The sequence below is a fragment of the Zonotrichia albicollis genome, chromosome 3 (assembly GCF_047830755.1).
Source record: "Zonotrichia albicollis isolate bZonAlb1 chromosome 3, bZonAlb1.hap1, whole genome shotgun sequence".
Taxonomy (NCBI): Eukaryota; Metazoa; Chordata; class Aves; order Passeriformes; family Passerellidae; genus Zonotrichia; species Zonotrichia albicollis.
Window position 1 is genome coordinate 49,190,285 of NC_133821.1, and position 21,159 is coordinate 49,211,443.

Here is a 21,159-nt window from a genome sequence, read left to right on the forward strand (position 1 = left end):
TGAGCTCCTGGCCCGGAGTGGGGACACAGCCTCACCTTCTGTGCTGTCTCTGGCTGCGCTGTGCCAACCCCCTCCTTCCTCCATCTGGATCCATAGAGAGCACAACTGTCTTGACCTTTCTTACCTCTTGCACCAAGTCAGTAATAATTGTTTATGGTCACGTTCATGTTAGGAATTGCATTTATACGTCTGCAAGTTAAAGCTACATGTGGAGTTTAGATTTTTTTTTTCCAACAGACTTTATCGCCATTCTACCAGCACTGTCTGTGTGTATTGGTATGTTTATCGAGGATGGCCTGACACTACTAGATGGCTCCTTGATGTAGTTGCCTTGAGGCAGTACAAACTTAACCATTATCAGTGTCAAAATAATAAGAAACATTGATTGAAAAGTGTCAGAAATTGCTCTTTCATGTTAGCATTCAGGTCTACCAGCAAAAGTAAAAAGAGACTTACTCCACTGTTTTCTTGATGACCCTGTGAAGTTCTCAAATAATTAAAAGTAGACAACTGACAGCCAGTTCCTGTTAAGTTGAACTCTAAAAATTAACAATCACAAATAATTAGGAACTCCCAAGGAAGGTGTGTTTGTGGGGTTTTTTTCACTAAGTAGCATAGCATATATTTGTCCTTAATTTCTGTCACAGTATTATCAGTGTTTTCATTTTCAGCAATAAATAAGGTTACTACTTTGAAGAGTAAACTGGATAAACTCAGAGGGGAGGTTCAAGGAAAAAAAATCAAATAATGTCACACCTCAAGACTGCATCATTTCAGCAACTTACCAGTCAATGAAGGTGTTTTCTCTAAAGTTCATGTATTTTTAAGCACCTTACACAGACAAGAGGCTTAGCAGAAAAAATATTTTTGTTTGTGGGACCTTTTCAGAATGAATTCTGCAGATTTTCCATTCGCTGAGGGTGGCCTTTCTTTAGGAGATGGTTTATTAGCTTCCAGAAGGTAGGAAGTGCCCAGGTCCTCCTGCCATAGGTCAGTCATTGAGCAAACAAGTGTTCAGTGTTGGTTCTGGTTTGCTTTCATACTCATGTGAAAATGAAGCCCTATCTTTTGTATCCAGATCTTCTTAATATCATGACAGATATATCAGTCTGTACCTCCTAGAGTAGTGGTTTAAAGGGATTTGTTTTTAATTGAAGTTACTTCAGTAGAGAGGCAGGTTGAGCAGGAGTACTATGGGAAATGTGTTAATATATGATAAAGATACTGGGATCACTGTTTTAGAGTCTCACTGTGTTATGTGTATTAGAAACCTACAATAAAATGTAAGTGTAATATTTATCTTGTTAGTTGTCTACACCTTTCCAATTAAGATTTCCTGACAAGATTTTCATGAGCCTGAGACTACTTTGTGCAGTTCAGAGGTTGTGAAATGATAACTGCAGATCACTCCTAGGTATGTGATTTTTCATAGAGCACAGCCTTTTTAGGATCTTGACCTCAGATACTGGGTAAAACATTGTAAATTTGTGAAGCAGGGAGCACAGTTTGTTAGTCTATTTGCTAACCATTGAAAGTTCAAACATTGCTACCAATTCAGAAATGTTACTGCATGTCAATTGCTGTGGCAAATTCCGTGTCCTGTTTTTAACATGGGTGCAGTCTGGAGACCTTCACATGCGTAATACTCTAGTTAATCTCTGGATCATTTTCATGATCTTTCATGAAGAGTGGGTCCAGCACTGCTGAGGGGGGCACAAGGCCATTACTTGCATGCCCTTGTGTGACTTTTTCCATATAACCTTAGTGATGAGACAATTTTGATTCTTTCTCTGAAAGGCAATGAATGAAGCAGATCTTCAGCTTTGTTTCTGAGAGAAAATAGGAAATGTATACCAGTGTGGACTGAAAGAAGATAAAGAATAACAATAATGTCAGAGCTTTGAACCCTGTACTGAACTGCAAATTCCTCTGGATTTATATGAGCCAAGAAGAGGAGACAACCCTAAACTAGAGCAGCACTGTCAAGCCCATACTGTGTTGACAAGAAGTTCATCAGAGACTGTAGGCTGCAATTTTAAGTGAAGAAAATTGTAATTATTTCAGTCCTTGAAGAACTGGTTTACCATATCTCCCTGTTATCTTAAGCAAGCTTGTTAATTTCTTTGTTGGAAATTTTTCCCTTCTTCAGCCTAATTTGAATTTCTTGTTCTTTTAGTCTAAGGTTCTGCCCTGCCCCGTTCTCTGCTGTCTTTCATTTAACAGACAACTTCTCCCTTCATTAGGATGGTGAGGTTGCACAGGTCATTCTTGGTATAGAAAAGCAAGAAGCAAGACTTAAGGTCTAGATCAGGGTGATCAAATGTGACATTATTTAGAAAGTCTGTTTCACCTACACATGAGTCCAAGCAGATGAAAGAGAACTATTTTGATACTGAGGGCACAAATGTAATGTTTGGAACGCCTGGGTTTCAGATGCTTCCTTCGTTTCTGATGATTTGTGCAGTTTTGGGCAAGACCTGTGCAGCCAAATCCAAAATGCCACCATCACCTTAAGTGATGTTCAAGATATGGAGAGTGGTCACCGAGGTTTTCCTAAAAAGAATCTTTTTCATGGTCTCCCAGAAAAGAAAACATCACTGCCTTATCTTCATTTTTTTTTCACATTTCAAGCAACAACATCATCCAGAAAGAAAGTCCCTGGTACCCAGAGACAATATAACTACCTGAGTGCAGAGGAGAAAGCACTGGTCAGTAAATCCCCATCCTTCCACCACAGCCACAGGAACCAGCTGGTCAGCTCCATCTCTCTCAGGCGTGTTTCTACCTGGCTTCACATGCATAGCACACATGTGGCTGTGACTTTGTCTTTTGCATTCCCCAGCCACCCATGACGGAAGCTACTCTTTTACTCAAGTACCTGTGGTGCTCTTGTTCTGAATATTTGTCCCTCAGTTTCCTGTCAGAGAAATGAGGTTAACAGGAGAGCCTCAGTAGAGCGCAAGCTGTGGAAGGCCGCATTTGAGTTTGTAGAGTGCTCAAGCAACACAATGCTGAGTGCACTCCAGTATCATCACAATGTCCAAGTGTCTCGCCATCTTGAATGTACTTGAGAATAAAGCATGAGAGCAAAACAAAATACCTTTGATTTCTTACTTAGTCAAACCCATGATGTCGTTTCCAGAATCTCGTAGGCCAGCTGAGCCTGGTCTCAGACCAGACCACCCCAGAGGGTATCTACCAGTAGTGCTGTCTCGAGGGATGGTCATCTCAAGAAACAATGGGCATAAGTTACTCCTGGGACGATTCTGGTTGGGCACAAGAGGACATTTTTTACAAGGAGGACAGCAGCCATTGGAATAACCTCCCCAGAGAAATGGGGGATTCTCCAGTTTTGGACACTAAGGTTCAGCTGGATAGCATACTAGCCCATGGCTAGACCTTGTTTTTACCAAGAAAGGTTGGACTAGATGGTCTTTGCAATCCCTTTCAACCTGGTTCTCTTATTATTGTGTTCATAACAATCTGAGTCCCACAGGCTCACTGGGGATGGACGGAGCTGCATTCCCGTTTTTCCCAGTTGGCAAGTCCAAGGGAGAGTCCAAGACAAAGGGAGAGAGATGCAGTTGCAGGAAACAGCGCTGCCTTGTCTCATCACCAGTGAAATGTGGAATTGGGCAGCACTGACAGTGCTTGAGACCTGGGAGGACTGAGAAGAAAAATGGGATTATACTGAAAACCTGGTTGGCAGGAGTGAGAGCTGCTCTGCAGTCATGTGAGGTTCACATTGTTCAACCCCCAGCATAACATACAACTTTTGAAAGTGAAATGCCTTAAAATAATTAACTTTGAAGCAAGAACAAGAGTTTTTGCAGCTTCAGGCCTGTAGTTGTGAATGGTTACATTCAGGATGGAAATTTTTCAGTGAGCTTTCAATTTGCTTTGGAAGGAGAGAGACAAATACCATTTGTGAGTGACAATTTTGGGTTTCTCAAGAAAGAACCAGGGTTAGCAGGTAGATATAAAATAAAATCACCCGTCAGCCACATCACTAACCTCAGCAAAATCCAACATTAACCAGTTTATCCCTGGTCACACTCAACCACAAGACAGCTAGCAGCCAAACACTTTGGGCCAACAGCCGTGCAATGGAAGGTGGAGAATTTACCTCAGGTGGAGAATTTTCCTCCTCAGTCAAGACTCTTCCAAAATTTTACCTTGGTGAAGTAAACAACAGCATTTTACTAGTTGTTATGTGCCTCACAATGATAATAATAAATAATATTTATGAAGTAGGACTTTCACCTGCTGCGGATTTGTCCTCAGACTTCCCTGTGTGAAGGAACCTTGAAATAAATTATTTCCACTCTGGCAACCACCTGGTTTCAAACAAAGGTGAAGCCAATGAATGAAATAGTTAAAACACCTGACTCCTTTTAGGTAGGAGGGAGGGAAGCAGTAAATAATGTTGCCTTAGAGCAATTTCTCCCTTGTCACGCCTTTCCCCTTGCAGTTTGCTGCCACTAATCACTGTGAGCCAGACTGTGCATGTGGAAGAATCCTTCAGACGGAGTCAGTGGGGCTGCTCATGTGAGTAATTTGCAAAGCACTCAATCAGGGCAGTCAAGCCCTGTGGTATTAGAGTCATTTTGGCTATAAATTCCCCAAGCAAGGACTTTATTCTTGTCTGTAAAACAGTGGATGCAGTTCTGGAGCAGTGCTTTTTTTTTTATTTTTTTTTTCCTCTCCACAACTTCTCATTTCTTCTCGCCTTTTCCTTCACACACACACACAGAGCACTAAGAGACTCAGAGAAGCAGCAGCTTTGATAAGCAATGCTAATCTGCCTCCATGCTCTGAGCAATTCCTTTGGGCGATTTAGCAGTGTCACTCTGGCTCTCAGGATTTCTTTCAAGTCAGGAGCCCCAGTGCTTAGAGCAGCTTGGGAAAGGGAGAGCTCAGGTGCAAAGGCAGGAAAATAGTTTGTCCGTGGCTGGCAGCAACAGGAGAGTCTGGTTGTGCCGGTGAGTCAGCCCAGCAGCTCGCTCCACTTTCTCATTCCAGCCACACACGGGCAAGTGCAGGCAGGGGAAATTCCTAGCCTTGATTGTGAGGAAAGGGCCTGCTTATACCACCACAATAAACTCTGTTTTCCCAGAATGAAATCTCGCCAGGCGTAATTGCCAAAATCCTGGGACGAAATACTTTTGCTTAACCCCTGACACGTCTTGTTCTTTTCACTGGGAGAAAAGTACTCGCTCATAGTTTGGTGTTTTGTTTTGTTGGGATTTTTTTAAAATTCAATTACCAGCTTTGATGTGTCTAAAATGGGAATAGTGGCAGAGAATACAATATCTCTTGTCTGCCCTGCTACCTATACACTTGCATATAAATAGCACTTTTGTTTCATGGGCTGGAGTAGAGGCTGAAGAGACATACTGACAGTGCAGCAGCTCTTTTCCTTTGTAGTGGATCTAATAGGCCTGCAGTATGAAACACGCTGCCTATGCTTTGCTTTTAGGCTGAAACTCACTCTGTGCAGAGGTCTAGCAGAGGGCAGAGGCCTCACTTAAATCCTGCTGAGCCTTCAGAAAGGCTTTCCATGTTCCCCTACGGTAGGTGTAAGGATTCAGACAGTTTTGCATTCTTTTTGTGGGTAAAGACATGTAAATAATACTTTTATGACTCAGGTATGTCTTGAAATATGCAACCTGATGGCAGAGAGTTCTGCTTTATTGTGCAGATATTTGTTCTGAACCACATGGCTTGTAAGTCATGAAATATTAATGGCCATGCAAATCTCTTCTGTATCACAAGCTTTTCTGTGTTCCTGACCCCTGGCTTCCTTTAATCATCTCCTGGGTGTGTGGTCTGTTACTATTCTGAGATATCTTGTGAACAGGGGCAAAGTAATTACTTGATCCTTGCCTGCTGCAAGAATCTTTTTGAAAAGAAAATTGATAACTTCAGAGGCACTTCCTCCTTGCATTAAAATCAGCCCCACCTGCTTGCTTCACAAGATTTCTCTTTTGGTGGCCTGAATGCAGACCTGCAGTCCTATTTTCATAACTATAAAAGCAACATTCTTGGATCTCCTGAGTTGTCACCTGCTCCTCCACAGATTAATTACAATTTTTGGTCAGATGTTTTCTCCCCTACTGATTTTTTCTGAAGGCATCCTTATAAATGCGCTGCGTTTTTGTGGCTTATTACAGGAATGATCTTTCAATGAGCTACTGTAGTGCCTGTTATTTATAGGGTTATCTTCACCATCTCCCTAATAATGGGAGGCTGCATTAATGCCTGAAACATGATTTTTTTTTTTAAGAACAACAGCATGTATTTTTGGCAGAAATCTCCTTTTCTTTCTCTACCTGTTTTCTAACATCCCAAATACTAAGAATAAGGACATTTCCAATGTGGGGAGATATGGAAATGGTCCTTATCTCCCTGCCAGACATAGGAGGTTGGTTTGGTGCCTGCAGGTCTGACAGCCAAAGGAGAAGGAGATGTACAAGCAATATGGCTGGGGAAAGAGAAAACTAACCATGAAAATGCATTTCCCATATGGGAGCTATTTTAGTGAACCAGTGTGATGAGAGTACAGAAATGAGCAGGCATTTGTGCAAATGAGCTCACAGTGACTGCCAGGTGCATGCTGTAACACAGGGACAATAATGACCACACAGTTTAATACAAGGTTAGTAAATGTTGACCTACAAGTTTCTGGAGCAATTGTGCCCAAGTTGCAGGAGTCAGCAATGCAGCACCAAAAACACCGCTTCTGAAATGGAGGGTTCATACAGATCAGGAGGTGGGGGAGACTAGCTAAGGTCAAAACATTCATTACCAGAGCAGAGATAAAGGAGCTGGGATACCTCAGGTGTTTGTAAAGGGCCACTTTGCAAAACCTGGGATGACACTTAAGAACCTTTCTGGGGCTCTGCTGTTCAGGCCTCGGTGTGTGCTGTTTCTGAGGATCACGGGCCAGCCTGGGAGGAATCCACACCCTGGCTTTTAAAAGGTGCAAATACACCCGCTTCACCCTTGATTTCCTGCAGCAGCAGGTGCCTATGAGTCTTTGAGGATGTAGATGTGTTTCTTTCACATTTTCCTTGGAGCTTTTTTTCCCTGAAATTACCTCAGTGACGTCTGGGCCCTGTGAGAAGGGCAGACCCACAGCTTGGCTCCCACAAGTGGCTGCTGTGCAGCAAAGTTAGTTGGTGGCTTAAAGCCTGGCAGTCTGGGAGCCACCCACACAGGGACTGTTCCCTGTGCAGGGAGCAGCAGTTCCAGCACAGGATGGTGGAAAGCTGATGTGCCAGCAGCTGGTGGGTGCTGTGGCAGTCACAGAGAAAGCAGACAGAGCGGAGACGCAGAGCACCCCTCCTGGCCCATCTGCAGCATCGTGGTGTCCCACCACAGGGTGATTTATAGGAGCCTAAATGTTGGTAATGAGCCCTGTGCAAGTCTGGCTAGCCTGTAGTCTGCAAAGGTGACAATTGCTAACTCAGGTTTTGGAAGGAGGTGAGCTCTGATTGGCTGAAAGGAGCAGTGAGTAATCCTCATCTACCTGGCTCTGTACCCAAGCTGTGAGTCATTCTAATGAGCAACACCAAAAGTGCTGACCTGCCCATCTCATGCTTCCTCATTTGAGACTCCAAGCCAACCTGCAGCCTTGGTGTGCCTCGAGGCTGCCTTTTGGGCAGATGGGAACCTGGGACACTGGTTTTACTGAAAACTTTACCAGTGGAATAAATGCTGTTGTAGGATGTATGTGTGCCAAAACAGTCAGTGTAAGTAACTAGGAAGCCTTCAGTGGGATTTCTGTATGTGGCATCCCTGCTAAAACTGCAGAATTGGTTTTGATTTAAAGAACATTTTCTTACCTGTTGCCATGAAGGTTTCAGCTGCCCCTCACTCTCTGCTGTGCACACCAATGTGGGCAGCTGTAGCTGGCTGGACCAGTGTGCAGTGACAGGGCAGAGGAGCACGTGGGATTATTGCTGGCTTAGTCCATGTCTCTGTGTTCCTGGGACAGCATGAACAGCCTCTCCTGTCCTCCCTGCTCTGCACTGTGCCCACATTACAGGGTGGGATGGTGCCCATTGTTCCTCTTCAAAGGGCTGCTCCTTTGAGAGCAAAGTCCTTGATGTCCTCACTTGGCTTTAAACTCCACATGTGGTACTGGCATGTTGGGATGATGAAAGCTGTTTGCCTCTGGTCTGAATGCAAGGCATGGGCTGGCTTGGCTGCATGCAAAAACTGCACTATTGGGTGTTTTCAGCAGCTTCCCCTGGGTGCGTGGCACTATTTAAAGTGAAAGTACTTTGATTTGGAAGAGGCAAGGATGAAGGTGAAGGCTAATAATGGAAGTTTATAAATGCAGCTGCCACCTTAGCAGCCTGTACCTTTCATGCTGTCCTTTATTTACTCTCCTGGTGCTCTCTCCCCTTTCAATGCTCTGTTGTTTTTCCCCCTGTGAGCAAAGTGCTGCTGAGAGTAACTGGGGTAGCTCAGTTTGATCCATTTATGTGCCTATGGATATAGAGGGAGCTGTTATTTAACACTGAAATGTGTGAAATGATCCATGAAACCTCCAGGGTGAACCATGCTAAGGGGCAGACTTTTATAATCCATGGATTATACTCTGCAATATATATGTATTATAGAGTATATATTTATAGGTCATGACTAATATGGAAACCCCTCTTATAATAACTTCTAGTAGAGACCCATCCACATAACATTCCTATGTGGGTGGTGGCTGTTGGCACCAGAGTGGGATGACTGACTTCAGTTCTGATCTGGGCTTCTCAGCTAGGCTCCTGCTCCTCGTCAGCTGCAGGACGTGGGCAGCAGTAAGGGCAGTCAGCCTAGATCATAAGAAAAGTCTGATACAAACAAGAACTTTTCTCCTCCTCTGTTATCTGCCTGGGCTCTCCATGTAGGTGGCTTGGTTGAATGTGAACCCTTCAGACAGCAAAACCTGTGTGAGCTGAATGTGACTCACACTGAACACCTCTTAAAGCCCATGGCAGGTGAGGAGATGGTGAGATCCTGAGTCCTTTTCCATAGCCTTGAAATGGGACCATCCCTCCTCCTCTGCCTCTGAAGCTTCTCTGTCCCTCCTGCCTCTGCTTTGCCACGGGAAAGTCCATCTGGAGGTGTCCAACAATGCACACACACAGCTGGTTTGCACTGAAACCTCATGTATTTCATAGATGGGCTGAGCTTCCTCACTCATTGCCCCTCACATCCCTGGGGCCTTCCTCTCTCACAAGAACAGGGGCAGCTCCTCTGCCCCAAAATCTTCATCAAAAAGCACTTGCTCAGAGTTAGCGGAAGGCAAAATAGAGTGAGTTCCACAGCTGAGCTCATATTCACAGAAATATTTCAAGCAGTCTGTACATTCCTTCTACTTATAATTTATTATTAACAGTCTGAGAGGAAGAAAAATAATTCATTAAGCAATCAGTAAGGCATTCATAAGACATTATTGAGATCAGGTCTCAGGGAAACACATGAGTCTTCACAAATACTGAGTTTTATCTACTCTGTTAAGTCATTTTACATAGGAAAGTGAAACTTAATCCAGCTGCTCTGTCTCTGTAGCTACTGCTCAAGGGGAAACAAATTCAGATCCACCATAATCTGACTAATAGGTTCAATATCAGCTCCCTCTTATCAGAGGGAAAGGAGCAGCTTCATCTCAGTTTCTGCAGTCTGCCCCATGCTTATCTATTCCCTGGTGGCCAGATATCAGAGAGGACCAGTGAGAGGAGTCCCCTTCTGGGGGCTGGAAATTAAAATGCCTTGCTGTGAGACCTTCTCCCTTGCTGCAGGCAGTTGGCAGGTGCTTTCTTTTCCAGATGGGAGTAGCTTGTACTTGAGAGAAAAAGTTTGGGAAAGTGCAATTTCTCCCACAGCTCGAATCTGTATTCTTGATTTGGGCAGCATGGAAGCAGCAAGACACTGCTGGGTCAAACAGGCACTCAGGAAGCCCCTGCTCTCCCACCAGTAAGGGACATCTGGTTCTGGAACAAACATTGCCTCTAACCAATGATGGATGATTTGGTTTTGTTGAGAAGCTGAAGCTCACCCACCTCCTCAGTTCTCACCCCCATACGTTGCTTTCTGAGCCTCTGTCATTTGCTTGTGCTGTGCAGTGATGATCCTGTATGGGAAATGACTTTAAAAACATCATAAAGACATTTCTGGGAGCAGTGGAGTCTTCAAAGGAAAATTCTTGGGAAGCTGGAAATATGGTGGGAGGGAAAATATAATCTTTCACTCATTTCAGATGAACTTCTGCCTTCCTTGAAATTCCTGTGAATTTCAAAGCCTTTGATAGTCATGAAACATCAGAGGAGCCTTTATGCTTAGCAAAACGTGTGTGAAAGCAGTGCTGCTTCTGATCCCGCCAGGAGCTGCTGCACACCCCATTCCTCTTCCTCATGTTTGCCTTCCCCCAGCTGATGCAGTCAATTTGCGTTTGTCTGGGTGGCCGTGGCTGTGCCCTTACTCTGCCATGTTGGATGACACCAGAGCAAAACCCATTTCAGGACTTCCCTGGCCAGTGGGCACCCCATCTGCTCCCCATGGGCCAGCCTGGATGATCCACAGGAATGGCTGCCCTCTGAGCCCTGGGATGCCCTGCCTGCAGCACAGTGCACACTCGCTTTGGTTTTGTCCCAGCCTCCCTTTACAGGATCAGGCAGCGAGGCCACAGCACAGGGATTTCCTGGAAGAGCTCTGATGGCACCAGGCACAGGTGGCAGATTTATAGGCAGGCACAAATCACAGGTCACTGAAAAGGACAGCACAACCACCAGACCTGGGGCAGCCTATCCTTGGAACAGGCACAGCCAGTGGGCTTGGGTGGGGAATTTCTTCCATGTAGCACATCCAAACACAGAGGACTATGCAGGGAATGCCATGGAAATGACAAGAGCTGCAGAGCTGGAATATGATCCCCACAAGCTGCTCCTGAAGAGGAGCACAAATCTCTGTGAGTAGGTACAGGCCTCCCGCTTCCCACATCTCACTTCCCAGCTGCTTCCAGCAGCACTCATGGTGCTCTATCATGCACTCCTTCCTGAAATGGGGCTGCCAGAGAACAGCATCTGGGCAAGCAAAGGGGGAGAGAGAAGACCACCGAGCAGAATTCCCAAGGTTAAAGTGACTTACCTGTTTTTCCACCTGGGTAATGGTTATTCTGTGAAGACTGATGCATTCTTGTCCTCACTCAGTGGGAGGGAAGGGGCTGCTGGGCAGTGGCAGGTCCAGGCTGGTCCCCTGGAGCTGCCCCTGCTCCAGCTGGCTGTGATGTGCCCCTGCCTCATGCTTCCCTTCCCTAGGTGCCAGCCAAGTGGAGAAGCTGCAGCCTAAAGGGGCAGGACATGGCATGGGCACCCCCAGGGAAAAAGTCCAGGGAAGCTGAGTTGGGAGAAGGCAATGAGAGCACTGAGGAGCCTTCCTGCCACCACAAGCAGGCTGCAGGTGAGCGATGGTGTGCAGCTCTGCAGCAGTCATTGCTTACTCTCACCTGGCAATGGCTCCACAGTGATTTGCCTCACCTCTCACAATTGAGGGCTTATTTGTGACCTGCCCAGGTCAAATTCACCTCCAGGTATATCTGGTCCATGTGGATTTGAGGGCCCTCACAAAAGGGCTGTCCATGCTTCTCTCTCATCTGTCACTGCATCTGTTTTCTGGCATTCCTGAGACTTCCCATCCCAATTTACTTCCCCTGCCCCATTTTGCTGCTGCTTTGCACCATGTTGCTTTTCAGGATCCTGTTTGTCCTCTGCCTTGCTCCAGCATGCTCCCTGCCTGCAGCTGTGGGTTTTGTCTCCAACAGGTAACTTCATTACTCTTAAGCTGAAGAAGTAGTGGACTATTTTTGGAGTAATGTCATGTGTTCCACAGCGAGTGAATCTTATGCTTTCTGCTGGAGCAGTGTTGAGAAGAAAATTCCTCTTGATGTGAACCAAATGTGGTTTTTGAACGTGGGATTGGCACAAAGTACACAGGCAGTTACTTCCTACAAAGATTAACTGAACTAAGGAGTAGAAAAAGTTGGTTTGTTTTTCTTTTTTTCTGAAGCTACTTTGGCTGAGTTTCTGCCTTTGAACAAGGGTGGTTAGGTGCTGGGTAGGTGTGAGACACAGGTATGCAGGCAGAGCTGTCATGAAGAGTCAAAGGCCTTGATGAATTTTGGTTAAGATATGCCACAGAAGGAGAATGTTATGACTGGAGTTACATGGACCAAGGTCAGCACAGAACTGAGGCAGAAGGCTGCAAATAAAGCAAAAGCGTTGTTCTGTTCTTCACATGACTAATGAAGCATCACTTCATAATGCTGATTGTCACTGCCAAACACAAATTTAAGCACAGCTCCTGTTTCCACCCTGCCATGTTTATCACGCTGGTCCCCTTCAAAATGCACTCTGCACTTCTGCAGAGCCTGCAGACATGATTTAATGATTAGCCAAGGGCTATGCTGAGGACAAAAGAAGCTATCACCTCAAATTACTCCCCACCCCTTCTGGGGACAACATGCAATGATTTTTGACTGAACTCTGTTTGAAACCCAGTGTACTGACTTCAACCCAGAGAAGAGAAAGGAGAAAGAGTACAGCTACATGTGCAGCTACAGCAGTAGAGCTGCCTTGACACCATGCTGCTTGTTACTGAAAGTTCTACTAAATATGACATTTTAGTCTACGATGGAAGTGTCCAGTATCTGAGGCAAGAGGAAGGAAAATTACGCGGAAACCCAGCACAGCATGGTGGTTTAGAAGACAAATCCTCTAAAGAATGAACAATTCAGGAAAGTGTTACTGTAAATGAAGAAATGAAAAACTGTGGGCTAGCCAGAAAGTGTCCAAGACAAATTAGAGGGCTAGGTTATCACCTGTATGAAGTTTAACAAAGATAAGTGATGGATTCTGCATCTGGGATGGGGCAAGCTTGGATGATGTATGCACAGAATGAGAAATGAGAGTCTGGAGAGCAGTGCTGTGGAAAGAGACTTAGAGGTCCTGGTCACTGGCCAGTTGAACCTGAGCCAGCAGTGCCCTGGCAGCCAGGGGGCCAGCCCTGTGCTGGGGGCATCAGGCACAGCATCACCAGCAGGGCAAGGGAGGGGATTGTCCTGCTCTGCTCTGAGCTGGGGCAGCCTCACCTCCAGTGCTGGGGGCAGTGTTGGGGGACACAATGTAAGAAGGACATTAAGCTCTTACAGAGTGTCCAAACAAGGGCCAGGAAGATGGTGAAGGGCTTGACAGGCAGCTGAGGGAACAGTCTCCAGACTTGAACAGTCTCCTCCAGTCTGTTCAGCATGGGGGAGACTGAGGGGAGCCCTCACTGCAGTTGCAGCTTCCTTGTGAGGGGAACAGGAGGGGCAGGCACTGATCTCTGCTCTGTGGCGCCCAGTGACAGGACCCAAGGGAATGGCCTGAAGTTGTGTTAGGGAGGTTTATGTTGGATATTGACAAAGGTTCTTCACCCAGAAGGGTGATTTGGCATTGGAACAGGTTCCCCATGGAAGTGGTCACAGCACCAGCCTGGCAGAGTTCAAGAAGTACTTGGACAACACTCAGATATGTTGTGCAATTCTTGGAGTTGTCTAGTGCAGGGCCATCAAATTTATTTGATGATCCTTGTGAGAAACTTCAAACTCAGGACATTCTGTGATTCAAGGAATAATCTTCCAAAGAACCTGAATTATTTTGGGACATTGGTCTAACAGCAGACTAACACACAGGTAGAGCTGCAACCCCAAGCCATGATTCTTAAGCAGCAGAAATCAAGGAACTATTGGCCTTGCAATACCCAGACAACCACCTACCAACTAACTGCTGTCAGCTTCCCTCCCTGCAAGATCAATGCCTTTTCACAAAAATCCTCCTCTGGGGCTTCTCATTTTTTTGTGGCTCTCTAGTGGAGCTTGGTTGTCTGATCTGTGTGGTGGGTTTCAGCTGTTCTGGAACAGAGGTAAATAAAATTCCAAGTGTTTAGCAGATCTCTCTATGGAGATAGCTGGACTTGACACCTCTTGCAGAGTTCTGGGAAAGGGAAGGAGCAGCCCCAGTATAGACGGGCACGCAGCTCCTCCAGGACTGGAAATAGGGAAAATCATAGAATGACATTTCAGTTGCAAGTAAAAATGAAGTCCTTTTTTTCAAATCTAATGTGGTTAGTTTCCTTCTTCTGCCACACAAAAAAGATTTCAAAAGCACATGGTACTAACATGTCTGGGCACCCATTAAACTGGTATTAATAATTTCTTTACTTTTGTAGTGCAAAGTAAAGCACAACTGTTGCTTGAAAGAAGAGCTGGTTGAAGATTGCACTCATCCTGCAGTAAGTTTTAGGGGGATTTTTTTCCTTTGTAGACCAAACACAGGTTTTCAAGTATTTTTACAGGAGAGATCTGTGCATTGTCAGTCAAGTTTATTTTGATTTGCACTTTTTCTCTACAGATGCAACAGAGGAAACATCAGCCAATCATGAGGCCCCATGGATATCTCTCATCTCTGACAAAGGAGTGGATGCAGGTGATCTTCTCCCTTCCCCCCGCAAACAAAATCTAATCAGAAATTATCTGTCTGATTTCTAGTGTGGCCAGAAAAGATCAGATGAGCTTTCCCTTCACTGAAAACTTCACCCACTTCTATTCAGCCAGTAAAAAAAGAGTGATTCCAGTTCTAGATTTCCAGGAAATGACCAAATCTGGTAAGTGGTATTTGGAGGAAATGTTGGGATTTGCCTGTTTTTAAAATCCCTGTATAATATTTATTATGTACATGCTTCATAATCCCATAGTAAATAACCGTAAATTCCCCATTTCACAAAGTTAACAATCCATGTGCTTTCTTGCACACAGAGAAATTGATCAAGGTGCAGCCTGAGGAGTTTGGAAAGGTCATTTTCAAGACTAGAGAGAGATTGAAAATGTTGTTGCTAATCAAAGAAGGGATATTTAATATCTTTTTGACAAGAAATGCAAATAACATTAGTTCCACTACCGTCCCTCTGGCCTAGAAGTGCTGTTAAGACAGTTCTTTAATATAAATATTATCCACTGCAGTGTCCTCTGTTGTCCTGGCTGGACTGTGCAGTGTTTAGTGGTGCAAAATTCATTCCCACTAGTGCTAGGGATCACATCTCCATTGCAAGGGTTGCCTTTTTTGCACTTGTGCTTCTTTCCTGGGGAGCCAGCTGGAGTGACTGCAGGCACTGGATCCACTTCCTCCTCCCTGTGTTTTTGAGCAAGCTTACATTACCTGCAGTCTCTGGATACATCTCCCTCCCTGCTGTCCTGTAATATCACCAGACATCCCCACCTTCCCCCTCCCAGCCCCCTTCCTCTGAATGCTTAAAGACATGCTTACAGACCAGCACTGCTGGTGGGATTTCAAAACCCAGCCCAGGCTCAAGAGCCAGATTTGGGCTAAACAGCTGCTATGTACTGTCAGGTCTGCACATGACAATGATTTGTGCAGCCCATTGCTGAGCCAGATAGAGACATTTGTTTAAAAAATAAAGAGACAGATAAATTCAACTCTTCCCTTTCTCCTAGCAAGCTGATATCATGTGCCTGTCTTAAAAGTGGCTTGCTCCAGAATGCATTAGAGCTAAATTATCATTTATGTTTGTCACAGGGATTGCTAATGTGTAATGAGATTTTAGAGTTAATGTTTTGTACAAAGCACTTAGCAGAGCTGGGATGAAATTGGTTCAGGATTCTGATGTGGTGTTTTAATTAAAGATATTTTCCAATCAGGGCCAAGCAAACGACTTGTCAGAAGGTTTTGTACCCATCAGCCAATATAGCAGTGCAATGTTGGTCTCGCTTTCTGCTTTCAGATTTTCTTCAGGGAATTAGAGGAGAGAGCCTCTCCAAAACTAATGCAGAAGAATCTTTCTTAGCTGCAGCCCTTAGAGGAGAAGAAATACGTATTTGATTCTCTGAAATCTTTCACCTGGGTGTCGGTGGTCTGGTTCATTGCAGCGTGACACCAGCCTCAGGCTGCCCTGATTTTGTTGAGCTTGTAGCTGGTGCAATGCACTGACACAGACTGAAAGCAGTGGGAAGCCCAGTGCTGTGGGGTGAATCCTGAGGTTTTGCCTACTGTAGCAGCATCTTGAGCTCCGACTGCAGCTCCTCGTCTCCTCTGCTCTTGGGCATGATTGCCAGGGAGGAAGCAGGAACATGGGTGATGTGGATCCAAAAAAAGAAAAGAAAGGATTTCCAAAAATTGTACTTGGTAAAACCAGCATAATAATGACTGAGGTGTCTCTGGCTGAAACAGGTTTCGGAAGTATGATTCATGTAAACATCAAATGCATGTTAATAGGCACAACTTTTATTGATTTCTGGGTAATAAGGGTCATAATTACCAAATTAGCACTTTTTTCTCTTAGCCACCTCTGGTCCATGCAGGGAACTTCAACTGCTGGGATATCTGCTTGAAACAAAATCACAAAACTCTAACCAGACACAAAGCGCAGCTCTCAGGGCTGATGACGGACAGAGGCAATGCAAATCTCTGGCAGAAAACCGGCTGCCACAGTCAGCATTTGCTTTCCCCATCCTCCAGCCATGAGAAACTCGTCTGTGTAGAGCTGTGGAGGGAGGCTGAGGGGATGCAGGGAAATGGCTCTTGCTGGGAAAGGGCAAGAGGCAGGAGTTTCTCTACTCAGTGCTCCTCACACTTAAGCCTTCCTTTCTGTTCCACCTCGACAGCTGTGACCGAGAGTTGCCTTTTCCCTGCACTCCCTGGTTTTTGCCCCACTCCCCCCTCCCCAGGCACGGAAGGACAGTGGTCCCACGGCCAGGAGCAGCTCCTCTGGAGGCTGATCAGCTCCATGGATACAGGACAGCACTGCTGGAAACCTACCCTGCGGGGGTGTGCAGCTGTGACACCGCAGCATCATTAACTTGGATAATAGGACTGAGCCACAGCAAACCACCCTGGATTTGTACAGCTCCATGCCGTGTTTGTTTTTGCAGTGTTTCTGACAGAAACCCCTTTAGAGCTGCTTAGCTGAGAACCTTTTGGTAGCATGCATTGCATCCTGCTTGCTATGATAATAGGAAAAAAATCCTTCTTTATTCGCTCATGATTTCAAGTGCATTTGGTTGGTTGGTTTGTTTGCTTGTTTTTCTAAGAAGAGCAAGGAGAAAGCTTTCATTTTATAGACAGTTCTGATATTTTAACATATAAATGGATGAGGGTTTTTGTATTTTTCTTTTTCAGGTTTGCCCATTTACAGGCTCCATGACTGTTTGGAAACAGACGAGCAGTGAGTAGGGATTTTAATCTCGAAAGCAAATTGTAATCTGTTCATTATGTGAATTCTTTAGCTTAGCATGGGAATTCGCCTGAGTGGTGTAAAAGGGAGCTATTGACTAGAATAGAGAGATAAAGGTGAATTTTGCAGAAAAAAATCCATATTCTTACCTCTGCTGTACAGAGAATACATGTATATGCTGGATATTTTATTGTTACATTTTTTATTATAACATTTTCTTTGTGTAAGCCTTGCATCACAGGATTCCAGAAAATAACAAAGACAGAAGGAGACCAAGGTACATATTCAGGCCAGCCCCTCCTCAGTGAAATAGCATCCCACTACTCCATAAGACACAGCACACACTGCGGCTTCACGGTGCCCCTCAGGGCCAGCTGTGTGGGTGCTTTATCCCTGAGAGCACTGACACTCACTTAATGAGTGGCATCGACCTCTTCAGAGACAGCAAGGTACAAACACGTATGGGGCATCTTTTCCTGCCAACCCCAAATGTTCCAAAGGCATGAGTCAGACCTCCCTGTCTCATAAATTAGAAGACTAGATGAAACAAATGTTAATGAAAGCACCAAATAAATGTGTTGATGCCCTTCTCTGCCATGAATTTTATGGAGTCTATGGATTTGAGCCCTCAGAGGTCACTCAGGTTAAATTTTAAGTCTTTTGTTCTCTATAAGTGATAGAAAATTCTGCTGATTCATTCAATTACAGGACTAAGTTACAGACACTGGGGAATTATGGTGAACTCTCTAAGAGAGGCACCTTTGTGGTGAACTGTCTGTTGCAAATCTCTGCCAACATGTGCTGAACTGTATGAATTAAATTCTGCAAAATGTGTTAGGAGGTTGTCCTGGGTTGACTATATGATGCTTTTATTCCCAATCGTCTCATTCTGTTTATGTTGAATAATAATAAGTTTTGTACCTTTAAGAGTGTTACAGAGAGTGAAGGGGGAGAGAGAAGAAGCGCGCAGTTTGTTTTCAGACACTGCACTCACTCCTCCACATTCCTGCTCCTGACTGTGTTGTCTGCGGACAGACAGCGGGACAGAGAGCTCTTCTTTTGCTTTTTAGTTAGTGTTAGCTAGCTGGGGCAAAGAAGTTCCCTGGACTGTTTTTTTTTCCCTTTTCTTTGGACCTCTTGGAACTGCTCTGGACTGAACACCCAGGAGAGCACCGGCAGCTGCAGCTGTGGCCCACTGGGCCGGCCCTGGCCTGCGACAATTCCAGCACTGAGAGACTGATCAGAGACTGAGTGAGCTGCTGCTTGAACCCGGGGTTTTCTCAGTTTGTCATCTCTTTTAGAGTGGCAAGGGGTCTCATTGTTTTGATACTGTTTTGGTCTTATTGTTTAATAAACAGGGGTTTTTTTCCACCTTTCTCCAAGGAGGTATTTTTTCTTTCCTCCCGGACCAGTTGGGGGGAGGGGCCGATTGGATCTGCTTTTCCCACCGGAGCTCCTTTGGGGGGATTCTTCCCCAAATTTCCTCTAAACCTGGACAAATACATGAATTGGCGCCCAACGCGCGGCTGGAAAATGTGGAAAAAAGCCCTATTGTGTGTCTGTTGTTGTTAAAGCAGTTAGTAGCTATGCTGCTTGAACCCCTGATGTCTCTGGTTGTGAAAGCCTCTGTATGGCACTGGGCTCTAGACCTTTTTGAGGTTTCAATACCTTTCTGGTCATTAGGATTATTGTCCTTAACAAGTAATTTTTACGGTAGAGGGGTACGGATTGGAATAGCTGTTGTGCTGGCCTTGGTGATAATGATTTATAAAGCGTTCAAAAAGATACTGACCTCTGTTTACAGCATGTATGGTTTATGGTTTCTTCATCCTACCCTGCATCCCAATTCCAGTGGTATGTTTTGGGAATTTATTAGTAACTACACTCAGTCTGTTAGAGGAGGAGCTAAGAATGAGACTTTCCAGCCTTCCCTTTCCCTCTTCTCCTTTGGATCGGTTATGTCACTTTTTGAGAATGTTCAGTTTCCCCTGAATGTTAAAGAGACCATCTTTCTGGTATTTAATTTGGTAAGTTTCCTCTATATGGTCTGCAGCTTCTCTAGAATGAGGGCTGAGATATCCAGAGGAGCTGGTGAGACCCCTGATCCAGAAGCAGATGCAGGCGTGAAAAATCCTGAGTGGGGTGGAGAATGGGAAAATATAGGCCAAACCCTGAAGGAATTTTCTGATCCTGTAGACTGGGATTTCCCACAGGAACAAATTCAGAATGCAGCAGAGGTGGGGAAATACCTAAAGGAGAAGTGCCATGACGATTCTAAGGAGAAAAGGCTAATTGCAATAAGCTGGGCCCTGGCCTATGCTTATCGCACTTTGTTAGATACTGTCGGGCAGCAGACAGAGGCAGGGGGGCAGGGAGATAAATCAGCTATCCCAGTCACTCAAGCTGTAGCCAACAGCCCAGGCTCGGAGTCAGCAGCCAGACCAGACAGTGAGCCTAAGCCAGCATCTAAACCCATGGCTGTTGCTACCAGTACTAGAAGTGGGAAACGCACGGAAAAAACTGATCGACCAGTGGATGATGATGATGATGGTGATACAGGAGAAGGAACCTCAATGCCTCCTGACGTAAAATCAGGAGTCAAAGCAGCAGGTGCAAGATCAGACGCAAATATTGAGTCTTATTCCCTGAAGGACCTTCGTGGCCTAAGGAAGGACTACACTCGAAGGTCTGATGAATCCATAATTAGTTGGCTGGTCCATCTCTGGGATGCTGCAGGCAAGGCTACAATTTTGGATGGCACTGAAGCCAGGCATTTGGGATCCCTGTCACAGGATCCTGCCACAGATCAAGGAATGATGAGCGGGGCTAATCCACACAGCCTCTGGGAACGGGTCCTAAGAAGTGTAGCACAAAGATACCTGTGCTCAGACGATCTCTATATGCAGCAAACCCAGTGGAAAACCATAGAACAAGGGATTCAACGCCTGAGGGAAATGGCAGTAGCTGAGATTGTCTTCTCAGATGATGGAAACATTGTAAATCCAGACTTGGTACCGTGCACATCTGTGATGTGGAGAAAACTTGTACGACTTGGGCCACAAGAATATGCTTCTGCTTTAGCAATGATGAAGCAGGATGATGGTGAGGAGACTGTGCTGGATATGGCAAAGAAGCTCCGAGCGTATGCAGACACTGTGAATGGCCCAACACATGCCAGAATCGCAGCGGTGGAAACACGTCTTCAAAAATTAGAGGACAAGATAGAGGAGGGTCACAAGAAACTGAGGGAGGAGATTAAAGAGAGCTTTCTCCAAATCTCGGCGGTACAGATCAGAGGTTCTGGTACCCAACGCAGACGTTCCCCAGACGGCGAGAGAAGGTACATCCCACGAGCTGAGCTGTGGTTCTATTTGCGTGATTGTGGAGAAGACATGAGGAGATGGCATAGACAACCCACCTCTGCTCTGGCACAACGGGTGAGACAACTGAAGATTCAGAGAGGAAGTTCCAAAAGGGAAGCAGCTCCAGTGGCCAGTAACCGAACTGTCACATATGATGATAATGACAATATTTTTGATCCCCTTGAAGGAACCTCCAAGACATATGCCCAGGGAAAGAAGGATAACCAGGCTTAGAGGGGCCCTGCCTCTAGCCAGGTAGAGGCTGGGGAAAACCGTGTTTTTTGGACTGTGTGGATTCGTTGGCCTGGCACATATGAACCACAAGAATACAAAGCTTTGGTTGACACTGGTGCACAATGCACATTAATCCCATCAAGACATGTGGGGACAGAGTCTGTTTCTATTGCTGGTGTGACAGGGGGATAACAGGATTTTACTTTGGTAGAAGCTGAGGTGAGCCTGACTGGAAATGAGTGGAAGAAACACTCTATTGTGACTGGCCCAGAGGCCCCAT

At 45.3% G+C, this 21,159-nt stretch overlaps 1 protein-coding gene across 6 annotated transcripts in view; it reads left to right on the forward strand.

Annotated features, from left to right (window-relative positions):
• The window catches only part of QKI (QKI, KH domain containing RNA binding), a 171,468-nt gene extending 150,589 nt beyond the window's left edge, over positions 1–20,879 (forward strand). Inside the window, exons 2-4 of one of the 6 annotated variants that reach the window (XM_074537358.1) lie at positions 1,798–11,460; positions 14,585–14,700; positions 17,229–20,879. In XM_074537358.1, the coding sequence (XP_074393459.1) occupies positions 18,870–20,879 (2,010 nt within the window). In that variant the 5' untranslated portion in view covers positions 1,798–11,460; positions 14,585–14,700; positions 17,229–18,869. Of the gene's footprint in view, positions 1–1,797 lie in introns of all 6 variants that reach the window. The other 5 variants (XM_074537354.1, XM_074537353.1, XM_074537355.1 and 2 more) reach the window with 5 other exon arrangements.
• Positions 20,880–21,159: the final 280 nt, after the last annotated feature.